Raw genomic sequence first — 23,055 nt, forward strand, 5'->3', positions numbered from 1 at the left:
GAAATGAAATACATATGAGGAAGTGGCGGCTGGTGGGGGGAGCTATTGGAGGATTGGCTCATTGTTATTGCTGGAATGGGTTAAACACCAAACGTGGAAACCACATGTTTGACTCCTTTCCATTTACTCCATTCCAGCCATTACAATGAGCCCACCCTCCAATTGCTACTCCCACCAGCCACTGATAGGAGAACGCTGAAGCCTCTACCTATTATCAATTTATGTAAATATATACTTTACTATAAATACTTTTGACAATTTTCACTCCACTACATTCCTAAAGAAAATAATGTGCTTACATTTTCTTACATTTTCCCTGGCACGCAAAAGTACTGGTTACATTTTGAATGCTTAGCAGGACAGGAAAATCCCTGGTCATCCCTACTGCCTCTTATCTGGCAGACTCACTAAACACAAATGCTTCATTTGTAAGTTATGTCTTAGTGTTGAACTGCCCCTGGCTATTTGTAAATGAAGAAAATCAAATTGTGTCTTCTGGTTTGCTTAATATAAGGAATTTTAAATGATTTATACTTTTACTTTTGATACTTAAGTACATGTAAAACCAAATACTTTTAGACTTTTACTCAACTATTTTACTGTGTGACTTTCACTTTTACTTGAGTCATTTTCTTTTAAGGTATCTTAACTTTTACTATGAAAATGGTGTACTTTTCCCACCACTGAGTTTTAGCCACGATGCTCCTGTACTGCAAATGTCTGAGTGATGGAACACCATCATCCCGGAAACCCAATAACCACTCCAATTCGTATACTGACCCACAGATAACACAATCTGAATTGCACTCTGCACTTCCCTTTCCCACCTGGACAGAAGGAACACCTATGTGAGAATGCTGTTCATTGACTACAGCTCAGTGTTCAACACCATAGTGCCCACAAAGGTCATCAGTAAGCTAAGGACCCTGGGACTAAATACCTCCCTCTGTAACTGGATCCTGGACTTCCTCCCTCTGCAACTGGATCCTGGACTTTGTGACGGGCTGCTCCCAGGTGGTAAGGGTAGGCAACAACACATCTGCCATGCTGGTACTCAATATGGGCGCCCCTCAGGGGTGCGTGCTTATTCACATCCTGTACTCCCTGTTCACCAATAACTGCGTGGCCAAGCACGACATAAACACCATCAGTAAGTTTGCTTACGACAAAACAGTGGTAGGCCTGATCACTGGAAATGATGAGACTATAGGGAGGAGGTCAGAGACCTGGCAGTGTAGTGCCAGGACAACAACATCTCCCTCAATGTGAGCAAGACAAAGGAGCTGATCGTGGACTACAGGAAAATGAGAGCCAAACACGACCCCATTCACATCGACAAGGCTGTAGTGGAACGGGTCGAGAGCTTCAAGTTCCTTGGTGTCCACATCAAGACAGTCGTGAAGAGAGCATGACAACACCTATTCCCCCTCAGGAGACTGAAAAGATTTGGCATGGGTCCCCAGATCCTCAAAAAGTTTTACAGCTGCACTATCGAGGGCATCCTGACCAGTTGCATCCCCGCCTGGTATGGCAACTGCTCTGGATCCGACTGTAAGGTTCTACAGAGGGTAGTGCGTAAGACCCAGTTCATCACTGGGACCAAGCTTCCTGCCATCGATGACCTCTATACTAGTCATGTAAGAGGAAGGCCCAAAAAATTGTCATAGACTCCAGTCACCCAAGTCATAGACTGTTCTCTCTGTTACCGCATGCCAGCGGTACCGGAGTACCAAGTCTAGGTCCAAAAGGCTCCTTAACAGATTCTACCCCCAAGCCATAAGAATGCTGAACAGTTAATCAAATGGCTACCCGGACTATTTTCATTGAGCCCCCCCCCCCTTTTTTTTTTACACTGCTGCTACTCGCTGTTTATTATCAATGGATAGTCACTTTACCCATACCTACATGTACATATTACCTCAACTACCTCAACTTACCTGTACCTCTGTACATAGACTCGGTACCTGTACACCCTTTATATAGCCTTGTTATGGCTATTTTATTGTAACTTTTTTACCTTAGTTTATTTAGTAAATATTTTTGTAACTCTATTTTCCTTAAAACTGCACTGTTGGTTAAGATCTTGTAACTAAGCATTTCACGGTAAGGTCTACCTGTTGTATTTGGCACATATGACAAATACAATTTGATTTGATTTTAAGCGGGGAGAAATGGCTGTGGCTCTGGTGGCTGAGGTCTCTGATGATCTTGGCCTTCCTTTTGAAGGTGTCCTAGCTTAGCTAACTACAATACTACCACAATAGTAGTTGACAACAACTATTGCCCCTGACATGACCACTAGATTGCGCTGTAGGGCTACTACATCTAGCCACAGGTATAAACGTAAACAGACCATCAGTCCCGACAGTGTTGCCTCACCCCTATGTATTGACCATTGAGAGGCTTTGAAGCCACCTTTCAGCCATGTTGGCACTCCCCAGTAGGAGCAGTCCTTCATAGGAATCAGTGGAGAATTCTACAGTATTTCAATCAGTGGAGGCTGCTGAGAGGAAGACAGCTCGTAATAATGGCTGGAATGGAGTAAATGGAATGGTATCAAACACATGAGAAAAAAAACTAAACATTTGTTTGATACCATTCCATTTACTCCATTCTGGACAAAACATAATCAATAATACAGTAGAACAAAAGAAAACAAAAAGTCTATATACAGTGAGTGCAAATGAGGTAAGATAAGGGAGTTAAGGCAATAATAGGCCATGGTGGCGAAGTAATTACAATATAGCAATTAAACACTGGAATGGTAGATGTGCAGAAGATGATGCAAGTAGAGATACTGGGGTGCAAAGGAGCAAAATAAATAAATAAATAGTGTATGGGGATGAGGTAGGTAGATAGATGGGCTATGTACAGGTGCAGTTATCTGCGAGCTGCTCTGACAGCTGGGGCTTAAAGTTAGTGAGGGAGATATGAGTCTCCAGCTTCAGAGATTTTTGCAGTTCGTTCCAGTCATTGGCAGCAGAGAACTGGAAGAAAAGACAACCAAAGGAGGAATTGGCTTTGGGAGTGACCAGTGAGATATACCTGCTAGAGCGCGTGCTACGGGTGGGTGCTGCTATGGTGACCAGTGAGCTGAGATAAGGCGGGGCTTTACCTAGCAGAGACTTGTAGACAACCTGTAGCCAGTGGGTTTGGCGACGCGTATGAAGCAAGGGCCAACCAACGAGAGCGTACAGGTTGCAATGGTGGGTAGTGTATGGGGCTTTGGTGACAAAACGGATGGCACTGTGATAGACTGCATCCAGTTTGTTGAGTAGAGTGTTGGAGGCTATTTTATAGATGACATCACCGAAGTCAAGGATCGGTAGGATGGTCAGTTTTACGAGGGTATGTTTGGCAGCATGAGTGAAGGATGCTTTGTTGCGATATAGGAAGCCGATTCTAGATTTAATTTTGGATTGGAGATGCTTAATGTGAGACTGGAAGGAGAGTTTACAGTCTAACCAGACACCTAGGTATTTGTAGTTGTCCACGTATTCTAAGTCAGAGCCGTCCAGAGTAGTGATGCTGGACAGGCGAGAAGGTGTAGGCAGTGATCGGTTGAATAGCATGCACATAGTTTTCCTTGCGTTTAAGAGCAGTTGGAGGCCACGGAATGAGAGTTGTATGGAATTGAAGCTCGTCTGGATGTTATTTAACACAGTGTCCAAAGAGGGGCCAGAAGTATACAGATTGGTGTCGTCTGCGTAGAGGTGTACCAGAGAATCACCAGCAGCAAGAGCGACATCATTGATGTATACAGAGAAGAGAGTCAGCCCGAGGATTGAACCCTGTGGCACCCCCATAGAGACAGCCAGAGGTCCGGACAACAGGCCCTCCGATTTGACACACTGAACTCTATCAGAGAAGTAGTTGGTAAACCAGGCGAGGCAATCATTTGAGAAACCAAGGCTGTCGAGTCTGCCAATAAGAATGTGGTGATTGACAGAGTTGAAAGCCTTGGCCAGGTCGATGAATACGGCTGCACAGTAATGTCTCTTATCGATGGCGGTTATGATGTCGTTTAGGACCTTGAGCGTGGCTGAGGTGCACCCATGACCAGCTCTGAAACCAGATTGCATAGCGGAGAAGGTACGGTGGGATTCGAAATGGTCGATAATATGTTTGTTAACTTGGCTTTCGAAAACCTTAGAAAGACAGGGTATGATAGATATAGGTCTGTAGCAGTTTGGGTCTTTTGAAGAGGGGGATGACCGCGGCAGCTTTCCAATCTTTGGGAATCTCAGACGATACGAAAGAGAGGTTGAACAGGCTAGTAATAGGAGTTGCAACAATTTCTGCAGGTAATTTTAGAAAGAGAGGGTCCAAATTGTCTAGCCCGGCTGATTTGTAGGGTCCAGAGTTTGCAGCTCTTTCAGAACATCAGCTATCTGGATTTGGGTAAAGGACTAATGGTGGGGGCTTTGGCGGGTTGCTGTGGACGGTGCCGGGCAGTTGACCAAGGTAGGAGTAGCCAGGTGGAAAGCATGGCCAGCCGTAGAGAAATGCTTATTGAAATTCTCAATTATAGTGGATTTATCGGTGGTGACAGTGTTTCCTAGCCTCAGAGCAGTGGGCAGCTGGGAGGAGGTGCTCTTATTCTCCATGGACTTTACAGTGTCCCAGAACCTTTTTTAGTTAGTACTACATGATGCAAATTTCTGCTTGAAAAAGCTAGCCTTAGCTTTCCTAACTGCCTGTGTATATTTGTTCCTAACTTCCCTGAAAAGTTGCATATCACGGGGGCTAATCGATGCTAATGCAGAACGCCACAGGATGTTTTTGTGCTGGTCAAGGGCAGACAGGTCTGGAGTGAACCAAGGACTATATCTATTCCTAGTTCTACATTTTTTTGAATGGGGCATGCTTATTTAAGATGGTGAGGAAAGCACTTTTAAAGAATAGCCAGGCATCATCTACTGACGGGATGAGGTCAATGTCATTCCAGGAAACCCCGGCCAGGTCAATTAGAAAGGCCTGCTCGCAGAAGTTTTTTAAAGTGCGTTTGACAGTGATGAGTGGAGGCCGTTTGACCGCTGACCCATTACGGATGCAGGCAATGAGGCAGTGATCTTGATTGAAAACAGGTGTATTTGGAGGGTGAGTTAGTTAGGATTACATCTATGAGGGTGCCCGTGTTTACGGATTTGGAGCCGTACCTGGTAGGTTCATTGATCATTTGTGTGAGATTGAGGACATCAAGCTTGGATTGTAAAGGTAGATATGACGTAGACGCAAAGAGTAAACATCATAGTGGGTCAATTTCTGCAACAACTAAGAGTGTTGAATCGCAAGGCTCCACTTCTACGCTATTTTGGTCCCGTGGCTACCACGCTCTAACAGCCTGAAGCGTGCGCAGTGACTGTGTCTTGCATCTGGCTTATTTCAATATCTGCGGTGCTGCTGGTGGCAATGTCATTTCGCTGAGTCTACCTTTAAATGTTTCAAGGACAAAATTACATGTATTTTTAAAATTTTATTTATTGTTGTATGGGAGACCGAAACATTCGTGATCTATATATATATATATATATATATATATATATATATATATACTTTAAGGTTTGTGTTATTTCACATTTTTTATGTTTAGCTCACATAATATAATAAAAAAATATGCATTAAGGTGTCTGTAATATAATAAATGCATTTCTATAGCTTCCAAAATATTTTTCTCAACGGTGGAGAGAGGACTTCAGATGGAGACACGCTGGCTTTAACACAGCGCCCCCTATATATCATCTAGTGTAAATATAAATCATTGGTCCTGACAAACTGAACCATCTGCATCATGATGACTTGCACGCTAACGGAATGGTGCGTGGATCGTGAACATACAGAAAAATGGAGACGTGAGATGAGTAGATATTCATGTTCAAATGATTGCCAATATGTTTTCCACATTTCTTTGTAGAAAGATCATCAATTCGAGGCAATTGATGTCAGGTCAGAACCGACTATTATTGCATGATATCAGTCATAAAAACAGCAACAATGTTGCGACAGAGACGAGGAGCAACAATATTGCGTTTGTTGAACGCTGCCTCGTAATCTACAAGGTGGGGGTGGCTCATGTGCAATTTATTTTAAAGCCTAATAATTCACTATACAGTAAAATGATTGAACATTTGTTTTTTTAATACCTTTGTCATTTTTACATTTATGAAGATTATAGCAATGCTTGCAAGTTGCAACAAGACAATCTCTGCTTTTTGTTTCAGATAGAGAAGTTGATGTGGATATCTTGATGTGCCTTTTCAACTTTGTCTGATGTACTGATGACACCATCAACACAGAGGCTGAGATGTCTGCAGCAGAACCAGAGGCATGTGCCCTCTCCTCTTCTTCACTTGATGTGGAAGAGAAATGTCAGTACTATGGCAATTCTAGCTCTGATCCTCCCACTGAACCACATCCAGATATGGACATGTTCTGGTACACATTCATATTAAACCTATATCTCTAAATCTCCAGATATTCCCATGATTGAATTGTTATTGACTGAATATGTTGATGTCATTTTGTCACTGCAGCTGTCACAGAGTCCAGGATTCCTTACTGAGCTCTGACAGCCGCTTCACAAACTATAGAGGGATTCTCAACTGGATCATTATCCTTCTGGTGAGTCATTCTCTCTGGATACTAAATGTGATCCTACTAAATGTGATCAAGTTCTATACGCTATGCAGGGAAAGAGAAGAGACCAATATTGTTGTATTTTGTGTGTTGTTGTTTTTTCAGATCTTGACCCATGCTCACCTGTTCCTGGATAACTTTATACAGTGAGTACACACACGGACACACACTCAATTAGCAATTAATGTGTTTTCTTTTTTCTCTGACATACCCTCTTCTGAACAGACATGGCTTCTTGATTGACTTGAGGAAGGTCTTGGAGCACCTTATGGAGGACCATTACAACTGGCCGTCTGTCAACCTCATACTGGGTGAGGCTTTGTCACCACTGCACTATTGTCAGCTTAACCAACTGCACAAGGAATATACTGTTAATGAATTTGAGTAATAAACTCACTCATCCTTCATGCTTCTCTCACCTTTGCAGCTGCCAATATGTTTGCTATTGCTGCTCTGCTACTTGAGAGGTGTCTGGATAAGGTGAGACAGTTCTACCCTTGGCTTTTCAAATAAGAGAGGCTAGGCTATGTGGACTGTCTCACAAAGGTTGATATGTGGGTGTTGATTCTAGGGAACACTATCCCCAAGTGCAGGGCACTGTTTACACCTGGGGAACCTGGGATTACTAACACTTTTCCCTGCTGTCATCATTCTATATGATACTTCAATATCAACAGGTAAATACCGCAAGTATGATCTGCACAGATATTGACCTGTACCTGAAATTCCAGGTTGTTATGGCTCCATTGCAATAGAGTATATTTAGCTTTGTGTGGATGTGCAACCTCAATTTAAGATGATGACTCACCCTGTCTGGTGAAACTGTTTCACTATCTGCCTATCAGGGGGAGCATATTTCTCACTCTGGACCTACACTGTTCTTGGGCTCAAGCTTTATTCTTACCAAGAAACCAACAGTTGGTATCGTCAGGGGTCTGTTCCATCTCCAGGTATGTCAGTGGGAACCGTTTTGTTTTTCCTTCGTGGCTGCAGTTACCGCTGGTTGATTTCCTGCAGTTATCACTAATTGTAATTACTGCTTAGGCTGAAGATAATTCCTCTGTTTGGATTTCTGGTGTGGTGAATATCTGTATCTGTTTTCCAGGAACGGACAAGTGTGTATTACATGAGACAAAAAAACATATAGAACACCTACCTATTAAAGGTGAGAACGTCATTCTTTCTCACGCGTAATGGCTTGTGCACAATTTCTGCCTGTCTAGTTGTAGACTAAGAACACATAGACAGTTAATGACATTGTTCTCTCTGTCAGACCTTTACTACTTTCTCCTGGCGCCCACTTTATGCTACCAGCGAAACTTCCCCTTCACACCGAGGGTCCGTATCAACGTTCTTTGTAAGACGCTGATAGAAATGGTGAGATAAAACCTCACCCACACAATACCTATCCTGTGTAATTATAATGTTAAATGTTAATATGCATTGATTATCCACCATCTTATTTTGGGCCTCTACTTTCAGGTGGTCCTTACTCAAATTATTGTGGGAGTTGTGCAGCAGGTGATATGTTTTAACTTCTAGGTTTGGTATTCAATTATCCTTCTGTTTGCAAGTCTATCCATCTATCTAGAATTCATTTGAAATAGCTTTATCTTTGTTACCCATTGTAATTCTATTCCATGCGTACCTTTTGTTTTCCTATCAGTGGATTGAACCCATCTTCCAGAGATCAGAAAACTCCTTCTCTGTGAGTGAAAGCAATATCCCCTTTTCATCAAAAATGTAATGATATAATAATCTCACATTATTTCCTCTGACTTTTCCTTTCTTCTAGAATATGGACATCACTACCAGGGTGGAGCACTTGATGGAGCTTGTGGTAAGCATGTTTGTGTTTTAGGGTAGTGGAGCATTATTAGTATGTTTTGGTGGTATCAAACAATAGCCGTGTCAATAAAGAGGTGCAATTTCCTTTACAGGCTCCCAACCACTTCTTGTGGCTGATGTTCTCTTTCCTGTTTTCTCACTCCTACCTGAACTTCTGTGCTGAACTGTTGTGCTTTGGAGACCGCCATTTCTATGGGGATTGGTGGTCTGTTATATCCTAATCTTTCATTTTGGATGATCCACTTGTATGTGTTTATGTGTAATAGAGTAACATATGTTTAATAGATTCATATTTTCATCTGCAGGAATGCTAAAACACTAAAATGTTTTTGGGGGAATTGGAATATTCCTCTTCATAAGTGGCGCTACAGGTAGTAGTGACCCTTGACACCTAAGTAGACTTCCCATTCTCTCTCAGAAGAGGTATGGACTGTGTGTAAAACTAACTTCTATCACTTTTTATCCCTCGCTATCTCTGTCTCTTTCTCTGACATAAAGACACTTGTATACACCACTACTGAAAAAGAGGGTGTCACAAAAGCAAGCAGATCTGCTGGTCTTCCTGATGTCAGCAGCCCTTTGCGAGGTAGGACTGGTCATAGTAGGACTGGTTGTTGTTGTTGTTACTATGGTGTAGATCGGTGAGTACAATCAGTTCAGTTATCCTGTGCGAAATAATGATTAGTTGCTAACTGCTTAAAGCTGTCCCCTGTGCTACTATGAGACAATCCATGGTAATGGGTAATGTATTTACATTTCGTTTTTTGTTCCTTGCAGTATGTCATTGCTCTGCCCTTACACAGCTGTCGTCTATGGATCTTCTTCATGATGATCTTTGAGGTGAGGGAAACTGAAATACCATCAAGTATATACTGTATGTGTTTATGCAGTGTGTGTGTGAACATGCATGTTAACTCCTCCCTCTTTTTCCCTGTCCCAGCTCCTGGTAGATGTTTACCTTGGAGACTATTTCAAGGGTAACTATGGCAATGGGCTGGTGTGGCTGTGCTTTCTACTGGGTCCTCCCCTGGCTATGATGACCTATTTCCATGACCACTACATGAGTCACCATGGCCAACATCCTCCTGGACTGTCCGTTGCTGAGTGTTTGTCATGATCACTGTCGTATACACAATTGGATATAGCACTTTCGGATACCTTTGATAAGACTTATGTCCAGCAATGGACCATTTGTAGGGACAGTTGGCATATCAGACAAATTGTTCCCATTTTTGTTGAAAAACTCAAGAAATTAACACCTTCACAGCTATTCATAATGCTTTTGAATTTGAACAATCAGTGGATACGTCATGTAATGAATGATATGACTCAACCTCACATGAAAGATATGGCTGCTTATTCACTGTATATCAACATATGGTTTTGGTTCACCCAATGTTACTGTAAGCTTATGGATTATAGCCAATTTATTTCAGACAACATTAACTGCTGGGTGAAAATATTGGTGAACCACAACATGTTGAATTTAAGCACTGTTTGAAATATGTAGCTTCCAATTGTTGTTACTCAGTATGGGGAAATGTGCTTTTAAATAAACAGCATTTGAAGCTTTGTTATCTTTGGTTTATTAAAGGGGCAGTCAGCAGTTGCTACATACATTTTTGAACTTGTACATTCATGAAATGTACCCATTGATTCTTGAAGAATATAATTTATAAAATATAACTTATAAATGCCTCATGAGCTTAGTTCAACTGTACCCCATCAGAACCGAAAATATAAGCTTGTTTTACTCCAATATTTGTAAACAAAGTAAATGTAATAATAAAATAAAAAAACACTTTAGCATGGTTAGATGTATAATGTTGATATCATGGATGGTCAGTCCTTGCATCCATAGCTCTGTCTATGAATTTATTTGAACGTGGTTACAGTTCTCAATCCCCATGTCCTCAGTTATGTACCAAAACGAGTGGGGATACAGCGTTAACTGCTGTAAAGCCGTCAGATACTGTACATGTGTTTGCATGTTGTGAACCACAATTCAATGCGCTGGCCATTAACGAGAATCACGTGACCCCGTCATTGAGGCAGGCGGAAATGAAAGTTAACTAGCTAGTTGAACCAGCGGACCACAGCTAAAAAAAGGTAATTACGCTAAAATTAACAAAATACGTTACCAACAATGTCAAGTAATATAGTATTGTTGAATACATTTCTTAAATAGTACACATATCCATCTACGTTTACGAGAAAATGTGACAATTATCTTGTCCTTATGCTGACAACAAAGCTGTTCACTAGCTTGCTAGGAGCTATCGTCAATCTTCCGTGTTTTGTTTTTGAGTGCAGGATATTTAAATACGGAGCCAATGAGCCAATTTGAGTTACTGATATGTAGCTACAGTTAATCGATACGTTTAGCGACCTAGTAGTTTGCAGCAAATGCGATGTCTCACCTTGGAACTAGTTCGCTACATCTCTTACAGGCAGTAAATGTTGATGTTCTCGTCTTGTCGGTTTCGTTGGGTTACGCTGTTTACTAGTAACGTTAGATAGCTACGGCTAACCGATCCGCTAGCTATATGCTTTCATAGTCGACATCAGTGGTGAAATTACAAGGTGATTCACAAGGACTCGGCCACGACCCAAGTTATTGGCTAAGAGATAGCAAACCTTATCAGACTAGCTAACCGTCTCTTCGATGATGTATGTGATAGCTAGCAAGGAGTTTGCTTTGCTGGACGGAGGACGTGTATTTTAAGACGTGATAACACCCAGATATGAGTCGAAACTATTCGAGCTACTACTGTCTACTATGCTAGCTAGATATGTAGAGGAAATACAATCCACTGCCAGTTGTCGTTGTGCCAGACAGTTCTTTCCAAGGTGATGAAGCTAAGGTGCCTAGATAGCTAATATATGATCATTTGGCTGTAGTAGTGTAGATGGCATTGGCATGATATTGTTGGCTAGTTCATGTCTGTTGTAAGGATTCACTGAGACATGCTATTTTACTATGTATGTTGTTGTTTACGTTGTGGATGGTACACAGGGGAAATGCATAACTCATTGTTTTGAATTGCAGTCTGTGATTCAGGCCTACTTTACAGTTTGCCTTCATGTCGGTTATGTGTGTTCTCTGATTGTGCCTGTGTGTGTGTCTCAGGGCTGTGATGTCATGGCAGCTGCCAGCGTGACAAGACCTGGCAATGTCCAGACCACAGAAAAATCACAGTTGACCTTGAAAGGTAATAATCAATATGAAACTTTTCATTTCTCTCATCTATCACCTTCTATTGTAACCTACTCTAATACTCATCCTCCACTTCCCTATGTATGTCTGACAATTTCTCTCATGCCAACCACCCCCAGCTCTTTTCATCATCCATTGTTATTCCAGTTTCCCATTTGCTCTCCCTGCCATTTATTCCCTCCATTTTGCTCTCTTTTCCCTCAGTGAATTGTTCATGAACTACTAATATGTCACTCATCACTCGCTCCCCCTCTTGTATAATATCAGATAAAACAGGTTTAATTCACCTTGACAGTTCAAAACTAATGGAAGATTTCTGGTCTATTGAAAAGATACAGCAGTAGCCTAACAGTTATTCGGCGCATGTTTTCCTTAGCGGATATTTAATTAAGTTCAAAGTTCATTCTGACATGGATAGGCAGACAGTTGTGACATTTCAAAGGCCAAGTGAGTATCACAGTAATATGGAACAATCAACAACTAATTTATTAACAGAACATGCAATCCAAGGGGCAATATCCACCTTGTTTTGCATGTATCAGCTAGAGGGCGATATTTGCATTTTTGTGTTTTCTTGCCATACATACAGTTACAAATGCAGAGTAGCTGTAATAAGAATGTTTTAATGGTTGATCAGAGTTGGGTGTACCACAGTCATTCAAATGGTCTCTTTTTGTCATTTGCATATATGTTCATCAATTGTAAAAAAATTTCTTGCCGCAGTGGTCTCAGCAAAGCCTCAGTCACCTAAGCTGCCCACCCGTTCCAGACTCAGCTCTTTTGTGGAGGTGACTGCTGATGGCCTGACTAGTGAAACCAAGAAAACAGGAAAACGCACTGGACACCTTGAGTTACAGTGGAACGAGGACCTCACCCTGTGAGCAACCCCCCCCCCCCCCCCCCACCTTCTCTCAATTCTGACACAACATGCCAATGCTATGCCGCTGTCCAGTAATACCACATGAATGTGTAATGTAGGTTTTTCTGTCTGCGTAGCTGATTTTGACTTGTGTGTTGTGTAGGAATGTGACGCCTCAGAGCCACTTAGATCTGAAGTTGTGGAGCTGCCACACCTTGAGGAAGGAGTTGCTGGGAAGTGCCACCATTGACCTGCTTGACACCCTGCGTACACATGATGGCAAGAGTAAGACAATAAGACAATAAAAGTGTATTTTTAAAGTTGTTTTAATTTTTATGTAGGCATATGTTCATGGATTGTTAATAGGATTCCTAGTCATGCAACTAAAGTAGTCTTTCCAGTTGAAAATATTTGAGGTTATCCTCTTCAGAAATGAAGGGTCAAATTTACACTTGTGAAACAGACTCCCTCAGGATGTGTTTTTATACAAACATGTAAGAAGAAGAGAGAAAGAACTTTGGTTGCCTTTACGCAATTGATAGAGCACATCTTATCATCTCTTACTCGCCCTAATCCTTCATTTTCTTTCTCCTTCATTTTCTCTTTCTTCACACTCTCCTCCATCTATCCCTCCCTCCATTCCACACTCCCCACTTTCCCTCCAGTGGAGAATCTGCAGCTCAGTCTGGTCTTGCAGACAGAGAACAAAGGCTCAGTTGTAGCAGGAGGCGAGCTGAACGTCTGTCTGGACGGCCTGGTTGTTGATCTGGGATCTTTGCCCAATGGCAGCACAGCAACAGACAGTGAGTCCCGCCTTACAACCCACATTCTCACACACACATACACACACACACACGTTAACACTTACAAAAAAGTACACACTATTCTTAATGCAAACAAAATGCTCCCACACACACTTTCACTCTTTCTTGCATTTTCTCTCTCTTGGTCTCTGGTATATATTCACACTCATTACATTTAGTGACATGTTTGTGGTTACTTATATTTGTTCTTTTTCAGACTCCACCCAAACGAAAAGTGGGGCTCATTTGGAAAAAGCCAAAGAGTTTTTTTACTTTGAAAGTGTGGTGGTCTCAAATGTGATGGAATATGAGTTTTTTGAGCCATCTTTGCTCGTGTGCAAGTTTGCACACAGTCTTTCATGGGTTTTGGCAGTCTTTCACATGTTTTGAAACATGTGGACAGAAATACTGCGGAGAACTATCTCTGTTTGACCACTTTCCACACTTTCTTGTAGGCCTAGTTGATACTCTTGCTTAACATTCACTAGGCCTATAACTTGTGGACACACTAACAGAATTAGATTTCAACAACAGTAACGGACCTGTCAATAGTTGACTACACGTATCCAAACAAGGGGTGGAAAAAGAGCCCAAACAGCAGACAAACTTTTGTAAGACAAAGATTGGGCTTTTGACAAAGATTGGGCTTTCCTCTAGAATAGTTTTTAATGAATAACAACCCATTAAACTTATTTATAGGGGTTACTTGAGTTTCCCAGTTCATGCATCTCCCATCTTTGTATAAAACAACACACAAGCCTTTTCATACTGAATCACAGAGCCAGAGTGTTTCCTAGTGAATGAGCACCGCACAAGTCAGGGTTGGGTCTCTGAGCATATGGTTCATAAATGTGTCTCTGTGTGTGTTTTATACATATCTAAACATGTGTGCATGAACATTAATATTGTTCTTAAAGCGATGAATAAGCTTCACATCCTCTGTTCCTTTTGGATCTGTTACATTGGTGTTCTCCAAGCACTGTTACACACACGCACGACATCATCACGCACAGCCATGCACACTTACGCACATGCTTGAGAGTACTTACGTGTAATTTGTTTCTCAGACTTGCGTAATTGAGTCTTATTTCTGTGAGCTGTGCAGGACAATCAACTCCTGTGATCCAGGACTGGGGGGGGGGGGGGGGATAGGTGTATTAAGGCAATGAAATGTGCTTTCTGATGTCATAATGGTCTTGTTTGTTGGGGACGGTTGTTAGTGAATAGAGGTCTTGAGTGTGCCCTCTGAGGTCAGATTTTTTTTGGGGGGGAGATGTTTTTTCGGGGATGTATGAAGGTCTGGAGTGTGTGCTCTCTGGCAGGTTGGTGTATAAAGGTTCAAGTGTGTGCCCTGTTGCTGGGGGAAGGTGTATTAAGACCCTCTGTGTTCTCTCTGAAGGCAGCTCTGTTACTTTAGTGTTTTAAATCATTTCCCCTGGCAGATTTTCTTTTGACACGCTGACACACACTGCCACCATAAACAGGCCTTTGTGCTGCAGCCAGTAAAAAAACACTTAGACCAGACAGTACTCACCTTTATGTACAGTGGGGTCTGAAATAGATACCTGTGATAAAGATGAGCAAAAACTTACTGGATAAAATGCATATTTAAAATACTGAGCTACGTGTAACTGCCAAAATAAAGGATACGCCAACATAGTGAATTAATAGGGTGTTAGGCCACGACGAACCAGAACAGCTTCAATGCATCGTGGCATAGATTCTACAAGGGTCTGGAACTCTATTGGAGGGATGCAACACCATTCTTCCATGAGGTGTTTTGTTGATGGGGTGGAAAACACTTGTCTCAGGAGCGGCTCCAAAATCTCCCATAAGTGTTAAATCCGGCTGTGATCTGGTGACTGAGATGGCATATGGTTTACATCGTTTTTGTACTCATCAAACCAATCAGTGACCACTTGTGCCCTATGGATTGGGGCATAGTCATGGTAGCCAGAATAATGGCCTGGCAAGCATTCTGCCTAAATAGACATACCCAAGCATACATTATTTTCATGAGATGGCTATAAACAATTATTTGTAATGTTGCATCGTTTTAGAAAGATCGGGAACTCACCTTTTTCAAGTAGTAGGACTTGGAATGACTAAGATGCTTTCTAAATATAGTAGCAATCAAATAATTAACAACTTATGATAAGGTTTCACATTTCTTATAACTGTAAAATAAATATGATCATACTTAGTGACAGTACAATATTGGCACTATTTCATACAACTGACAAAATATAATTTTCTCCTTAACATCCACTGAGTGGTGCAGAGACACCATTCGCATGTGTGCAGACTCGTTACAACAGCTTTAAGCACAAAGTGATTCTGTCCATCTGTGAGAAACTGGTCTTGTTTCAATGCTATGAAATGATTTTAGTATTTCTTCATGTTGAGAGCTCTAAACCTTCCTGTAGGTTTTCACCCCAACCCCAGTTGTAACTAACCTGGTTCAGCTTATCAACCAGCTAATTATTAGAATCAGGTGTGCTAGATTAGGGTTGGAGCGAAACCATACAGGACAGTAGTTCCCCATGAACAGGGTTGGAGAGCTCTGCGCAAGACTGTCAGATGGGGCTTACTGCCACTATAACGCACGGGAACCACAGAGTGCTTTATACAATGTATTCGGAAAGTATTCAGACCCCTTCCCCTTTTCCACATTTTGTTACGTTGCAAACATATTCTAAAATGTATTACCCCATAATGATAAAGCAAAAACAGGTTTTTAGAAATCTTTGCAAATCAATTAAAAACAGAAATCCCTATTTACATAAGTATTCAGACCCTTTGCTATGAGACTCAAAATTGGGCTCAGGTGCATCCTGTTTCCATTGCTGATCCTTGAGATGTTTCTACAACTTGATTGGAGTCTACCTGTGGTAAATTCAATTGATTGGGCATGATTTGGAAAGGCACACACCTGTCTATATAAGGTCCAACAGTTGACAGTGCCTGTCAGAGTAAAAACCAAGCCCTGAGGTTGAGTTGTCCATATAGCGCGGAGACAGGATTGTGTCGAGGTACAGATCTGGGGAAGGGTACCTAAACATTTGTGCAGCATTGAAGGTCCCCAAGAACACATTGGACTCTCATTCTTAAATGGAAGAAGTTTGGAACCCACAATACTCTTCCTAGAGCTGGCTGCCTGGCCAACCTGAGCAATCGGGGGAGAAGGGTCTTGGTCAGGGAGGTGACCAAGAACACAATGGTCACTCTGACAGAGCCCCAGAGTTCCTCTGTGGAGATGGGAGAACCTTCCAGAGGGACAACCATCTCTGCAGTGCTTCACCAATCGGGCCTTCATGGTAGTGTGGCCAGACACAAATCACTCCTCAGTAAAGGCACATGACAGCCCACTTGGAGTTTGTCAAAAGGCACCTAAAGGACTCTCAGACCATGAGAAACAAGATTCTCTGGTCTGATAAAACCAAGATTGAACTCTTTGGCCTGAATACCAAGCGTCACGTCTGGAGGAAACCTGGCACCGTCCCTACGGTGAAGCACGGTGGTGGCAGCATCATGCTGTGGGGATGTTTTTCAGCTGCACGGACTGGGAGACTAGTCAGGATCGAGGCAAAGATGAACGGAGCAAAGTACATAGATCCTTGATGAACACCTGCTCCAGAGTGCGCTGTAACTCAGACTGGGGCGAAGGTTCACCTTTCAACAGGACAATGAACTTAAGCACACACCCAAGACAATGCAGGAGTGGCATCAGGACAAGTGTCTGAATGTCCTTGAGTGGCCCAGCCAGCGCCCGGACTTGAACCCGATCAAACATCTCTGGAGAGACCTGAAAATAGATGTGCAGTTACACTCCCCATCCAACCTGACAGAGCTTGAGAGGATCTGCAGAAAAGAATGAGAGAAACTCCCCAAATACATTTGTGCCAAGCTTGTAGCATCACACCCAAGAAGACCTGGACTATAATCGCTGCCAAAGGTGATTCAACAAAGTACTGAGTAAAGGGTCTGAATTCTTATGTAAATGTGATTTCAGTTTTTCAGCAGAAATGTGTAAAAACCTGTTTTTGTTTCATCCTTATGGGGTATTGTGTGTAGATTGATGAGTGGGAATGTAATACATTTTAGAATAAGGCTGTAATGTAACAAAATGTGGATAAAGTCAAGTTGTCTGAATACTTTCCGAATACACTGAACACCAAAATGTCAGTTGGAACTGGTCCAGAACCACTCATAGTCCCCCATATGGGGGACTTAACATTTTAAGACTCAGAAACCACACTTTCAAAACACTTTGTAACCCTCATTTACTTAAGTGTTTCCATTATTTTGGCAGTTGCCTGAATATTGAGACATTATATTATTTTATACTAATACAATTGCTCAGAGAAAGAGAATTTGTTTAACAGGTAATAGTTTTTTCTCTCAAAGGTTGGGGTCAAAATCAATGACACCAATACCTTTCAATTCCTCACCTTATGAGGATAATGGCACTGAACCTTTTTCTAAACTGTTTAATGAGTTGGAGAACACGTTGGGAGGGATCTTGGACCATTCCTCCATAAAGAATCCTTCCAGATCCTTGATATCCATCGTCTGCACTTATGGACTGCCCTCTTCAATTCAAACCACATGTTTTCAATGGGGGTTCAAGTTCGGAGACTGAGATGGCCATTGCAAAATGTTGATTTTTGTGGCCAATTAACAATTTCTTTCTGGATTTTGAAGTGTCCTTGGGGCTATTGCCTTGCATGCAGATTCACTTGCGGCCAAGTTTCAGCCTCCTGGTAGAGGTAACAAGGTTTTATGGCTAAAATGTCCCGGTACTGGGTAAAGTTCATGATGCCATTGACCTAAACAAGGGCCACAGGATCAGTGGAAGCAAAATAGCCCCATAACATCAAAGATCCACCACCACATTTTAAAGTAGAAATGGGGTTATTTTCTGCTCATGCGTTCTGCTGGTGTGCGTGGCCAAAGAGCTCTATTTTCATGTATGGTTTAATAGTCTAAGATCCCGCCAAATGTGTTCTCCAACTCTTAATATATACATATTTTTTTAAACGGTCAGTGTCGTTAATCCTCACAAGGTGAGGTATTGAAAACAGGGGTGTCAATTTTGACCCCAACCTTATTTAGGAAAATTAATTGTTAAAATCTTTCTCTGAGCAATTGTATTAGTAATATCCCCCAGAAAATGTTTTTTTTAATACAATATAGCTCAGTATTTTAATTATTTATTTTATACAGTCATGTTTTTCTCATCTTTATCAAGGGTGTCAATCATTTCGGATCCCACTATATATAATGGAAACACCAGGCTGAATCACATCCGGCTGTGATTGGGAGTCCCACGGGGCGGCTCACAATTGGCCCAGTGTTGTCCAGGTTTGGCCGGGGTAGGCCGTCCATTGTAAATAAGAATTTGTTCTTAACCTGTCTAGGACTGGGGAACCCCTCGCCAACAGCAAATGAAATTGCAGGGCACTAAATACAAATCAACAGAAATCTCAAATCAAATTTCTCAAACCTACAAGTATTGGGCACCATTTTAAAGATACAATTCTCATTAAAACCTTTACTGACTCCCCATCCCGCATGCGGGAGCGTAATCATCGCCTGAAACTAATTAGCATAACGCAACGGACATAAATATCCCTAGAAGATATTCCTATTCATGAAAATCACAAGTGAAATATATTGAGACACAGCTTAGCCTTTTGTTAATCACCCTGTCATCTCAGATTTTCAAAATATGCTTTACAGCCAAAGCTAGACAAGCATTTGTGTAAGTTTATCGATAGCCTAGCATAGCATTTTGTCCAGCTAGCAGCAGGTAACTTGGTCATGGAAATCAGAAAAGCAATCAAATTAAATCGTTTACCTTTGAGCTTTGGATGTTTTCACTCGCGAGACTCCCAGGTAGATAGCCAAAGTTAATTTTTAGGCGAAATAGCTCCGTTTGTTCTTCACGTTTGGCTGAGAAATCGCCCAGAAATTGCAGTCACGAAAACGGCGAAAAAATTCCAAATTAGCTCCATAATATCGACAGAAACATGGCAAACGTTGTTTATAATCAATCCTCAAGGTGTTTTTCTAATATCTCTTCGATAATATATCTGTTGAGACAATTAGTTTTTCAGTAGGACCGATTTGGAGTAATGGCTACCTCTGTATTTTATGCGAGAGTCACCCTGGGAGTCATCAGGTGACCACTTACGCAATGTAGCCGCCTACGGCTATTCTTCAACATAAATGCGTAAAACTACGTCACAATGCTGTAGACACCTTGGGGAATACGTAGAAAGCGTAAGCTAGTTGATGGCACATTCACAGCTCAATAGGGACTCATTGGAACGCAGCGCTTTCAAAATATGGGGCACTTCCGGATTGGATTTTTCTCAGGCTTTCGCCTGCAACATCAGTTCTGTTATACTCAGACAATATCTTTACAGTTTTGGAAACGTTAGTGTTTTCCATCCAAAGCTGTCAATTATATGCATATTCTAGCATCTTGTCCTGACAAAATATCTAGAGTCGCAACAGGTTAATCCAGCCACAGTGTCTGATTTTCAAAAATGCTTTACAGCGAAAACTCCACAAACGGTTATGTTAGGTCACCACCAACTCACAGAAAAACCCAGCCATTTTTCCAGCCAAAGAGAGGAGTCACAAAATGCACAAATAGAGATAAAATTAATCACTAACCTTTGATGATCTTCATCAATGACACTCATAGGACTTCATGTTACACAATACATGTGTGTTTTGTTCGGTAAAGTTCATATTTATATCCAAAAATCGTATTTTACATTGGCGTGTTACATTCAGTAGTTCCAAAACATGCAGTGATATTGCAGAGAGCCACGTGCATTCACAGAAATACTCATTATAAATGTTGATAAAGTGTTATGCATGGACCTTTAGATACACTTCTCCTTAATGCAACCGCTGTGTCAGATTTTTTTTAAACTTGACGGAAAAAGCATTATCTGAGAACTGCGCTCAGAGCCCAAACCAGCCAGAGAAATATCCGCTATGTTGGGTAGTCAACATCATTCATAAATAGCATTATAAATATTCACTTACCTTTTGATGAGGTAACTCCCAGGAATCGCAGTTCCACAATAAATGCTTGTTTTGTTTGATAATGTCCATCATTTATGTCCAATAGCTTCTTTTGTTAGGGCGTTTGGTAAACAAATCGAAAAGCGCGATCTGGTCCAGTCAGACAAAACTTTCAAAAAGTTATATTACAGGTCGAAGAAACTTCTCAAACTAAGTATAGAATCAATCTTTAGGATGTTCTTTTCATAAAAGTTCAATAATGTTCCAACCGGAAAATTCCATTGTCTGTAGAAAAGCCATGGAACGCAGGTCGCTCTCATGTGAAAGCGCGTGACTGAGAACAAGGCTGCAGGCAGACCCCTTAGTCAAACAGCTCCCATCCGGCCCCCCTTCACATGAGAAGCCTGAAACAAAGTTCTAAAGACGGTTGACATCTAGTGGAAGCCTTAGGAAGTGCAAAATAACCCGTATCCCACTGTGTATTCGATAGAGATGAGTTCAAAAACTACAAACCTCAGATTTCTCACATCCTGTTTGGGTTTTTTCTCAGATTTTTGCCTGCCATATGAGTTCTGTTATACTCACAGACATCATTCAAACAGTTTTAGAAACCTCAGAGTGTTTTATATCCAATAATAATATGCATATATTAGCATCTGAGACTGAGTAGGAGGCAGTTCACTCTGGGCACGCTTTTCATTCAAAAGTGAAAATGCTGTCCCCCTATCCCAAATAAGTTTTAACTGACTTGCCTGGTTAAATAAAGGTTCTAATATATATATATATATATACACACACACACACACACATGCACTCTTATGTCCAGTGCGCACACAACATCATCAGAGTATATATGTTCCGAATAATTGTGAGCTGTGAAACCATATGGAAATATTGCCAATGCCAAACAGCAAACAAAATAAACTTTATTGGAGTTGGTGGGGAGGCTGGCTGCTGTTTTTTAGGGGAGCACATGAAATCCAAGAGGCTTTGGCTCAATTAGTTGAAACATTGACTTTTGCGAGAATTTCAATAAGCAGTATTCACCAGCAGATGGTCGACCCTTTAACCACATTCCAACTTACTTTTCCTCCGTCTCCGGAAAGTTAGCTAAGGCAACACAAACAAACATACATACTTTTGTATATGTAGTGTATGTGGACACCCCTTCAAATGAGCGGATTCGGCTATTTCAGCCACACCCTTTGCTGACAGGTATATAAAATTGCGCATACAGCCATGCAATCTCCATAGACAAACATTGGCAGTAGAATGGCCTTACTGAAGAGCTCAGTGACTTTCAATGTGGCACTGTCATAGGATGCCACCTTTCCAACAAGTCGATTTGCCAAATTTATGCCCTGCTAGAGCTGCCCCGGTCAACTATAAGTGCTGTTATTGTGAAGTGGAAACGTCTAGGAGCTTCAATGGTTCAGCCGTGACGTGGTAGGCCACACAAGCTCACAGAATGGGACCGACGCCTGCTGAAGCGCATAAAAATCATCTGTCCTCCGTTGCAACCCTCACTACCAAGTTCCAAACTGCCTCTGGACGCAACGTCAGCACAATCATTGTTCATCGGGAGCTTCATGAAATGGGTTTCCATGGACGAACAGCCGCACACAAGCCTAAGATCACCATGCGCAATGCCAAGTGTCGGCTGGAGTGGTGTAAAGCTCGCCGCCATTGGAATCTGGAGCAGTGGAAACAAGTTCTCTGGAGTGATGAAGCAAGCTTCACCATCTGGCAGTCAGACGGACGAATCTGGGTTTGGCGGATGCCTGCCCAAATGCGTAGTGCCAACTGTAAAGTTTGGTGGAGGTGGTATAATGGTCTGGGGCTGTTTTTCATGGTTCAGGCTAGGGCCCTTAGTTCCAGTGAAGGGAAATCTTAACGCTACAGCATACATGACATTCTAGACTATTCTGTGCTTCCGACTTTGTTTACACAGTTTGGAGAAGGCCCTTTCCTGTTTCAGCATGACAATGCCCCCATGCACAAAGCGAGGTCCATACAGAAATGGTTTGTTGATTTCAGTGTGGAAGAACTTGACTGGCCTGCACAGCACCCTGACCTCAACCCGATCGAAGACCTTTGGGGTGAATTGGAGTGCTGACTGCGAGCCAGGCCTAATCGCCAAACATTAGTGTCCGACCTCACTAATGCTGTTGTGGCTGAATGGAAGCAAGTCCCTGCAGCAATGTTCCAACATCTAGTGGAAAGTCTTCCCAGAAGGGTGGAGGCTATTATAGCAGCAAAAGGGGGGTCCAACTCATGCCCATGATTTTGGAATGAGATGTTCGGCCAGCAGGTGTCCACATACACTACATGGACAAAAGTATGTCTCATGTCTCTCAGGCGGTATATGCGGACAACAGCTAGACTAGACGAGCTCTGTTATTATTGGATGATGCATTCAGAGCAATATGACACGATGGTTTCTCCCCAACTAGACCGATATGGCCTCTCACAAGGCCTTTTCAGATGGGTGAAACAGTAGCAATCCCTGGACAGACACACAGGCTTGTTTTTCTCAATGATTACATGTTAAGGTAGGATCTGAGTTATCTGTAAACGCAAAGTATTGAAGCTGTCGAGCTTCAGGAGCCGGTGTTAGACTGTGTTTTTTTTCTTGCCGATTAGTTACT

The 23,055-nt window shown here is 41.9% G+C and overlaps 2 protein-coding genes across 6 annotated transcripts in view; both read left to right on the top strand.

Annotated features, from left to right (window-relative positions):
* The first annotated feature begins 5,760 nt into the window (after window positions 1-5,760).
* LOC139370871 (diacylglycerol O-acyltransferase 1-like) lies at window positions 5,761-10,056 on the top strand. Of its 2 annotated transcripts, none has more exons than XM_071110716.1 (18): window positions 5,761-6,059; window positions 6,222-6,435; window positions 6,534-6,621; window positions 6,742-6,782; window positions 6,862-6,947; window positions 7,064-7,116; window positions 7,208-7,313; window positions 7,482-7,586; window positions 7,742-7,801; window positions 7,910-8,013; window positions 8,119-8,157; window positions 8,303-8,344; window positions 8,432-8,476; window positions 8,577-8,689; window positions 8,790-8,855; window positions 8,983-9,070; window positions 9,262-9,324; window positions 9,425-10,056. In XM_071110716.1, exons 2-18 carry the CDS (start codon window positions 6,305-6,307, stop codon window positions 9,599-9,601), a joined length of 1,407 nt encoding a protein of 468 aa, XP_070966817.1. In that variant the 5' UTR covers window positions 5,761-6,059; window positions 6,222-6,304; the 3' UTR covers window positions 9,602-10,056. The 2 variants fall into 2 exon arrangements, with proteins under 2 accessions (XP_070966817.1, XP_070966826.1); XM_071110725.1 differs by having other exon boundaries at window positions 5,819-5,946.
* Window positions 10,057-10,503: 447 nt separating this feature from the next.
* The window catches only part of LOC139370944 (NEDD4-like E3 ubiquitin-protein ligase WWP2), a 48,546-nt gene continuing 35,994 nt past the window's right edge, over window positions 10,504-23,055 (top strand). For 2 of the 4 annotated variants that reach the window (XM_071110863.1, XM_071110880.1), the window contains exons 1-5: window positions 10,519-10,590; window positions 11,613-11,696; window positions 12,425-12,578; window positions 12,724-12,845; window positions 13,226-13,363. In XM_071110863.1, coding sequence (XP_070966964.1) covers window positions 11,627-11,696; window positions 12,425-12,578; window positions 12,724-12,845; window positions 13,226-13,363 — 484 coding nt within the window. In that variant the 5' untranslated portion in view covers window positions 10,519-10,590; window positions 11,613-11,626. Of the gene's footprint in view, window positions 10,594-11,612; window positions 11,697-12,424; window positions 12,579-12,723; window positions 12,846-13,225; window positions 13,364-23,055 lie in introns of all 4 variants that reach the window. The other 2 variants (XM_071110889.1, XM_071110871.1) reach the window with 2 other exon arrangements.

Source organism: Oncorhynchus clarkii, chromosome 2 (genome assembly GCF_045791955.1).
Source record: "Oncorhynchus clarkii lewisi isolate Uvic-CL-2024 chromosome 2, UVic_Ocla_1.0, whole genome shotgun sequence".
Lineage (NCBI taxonomy): Eukaryota > Metazoa > Chordata > Actinopteri > Salmoniformes > Salmonidae > Oncorhynchus > Oncorhynchus clarkii.

What these genes read in the sequence shown, in the direction of transcription:
- LOC139370871 (XM_071110716.1), top strand. Translation starts at nt 6,305, where the DNA reads ATGTCTGCAGCAGAACCAGAGGCATGTGCCCTCTCCTCTTCTTCACTT. An exon ending in TGATACTTCAATATCAACAG is followed by an intron (nt 7,314 to 7,481) that starts GTAAATACCGCA and finishes TCTGCCTATCAG; the next exon opens with GGGGAGCATATTTCTCACTC. An exon ending in CTTCATAAGTGGCGCTACAG is followed by an intron (nt 8,856 to 8,982) that starts GTAGTAGTGACC and finishes TCTGACATAAAG; the next exon opens with ACACTTGTATACACCACTAC.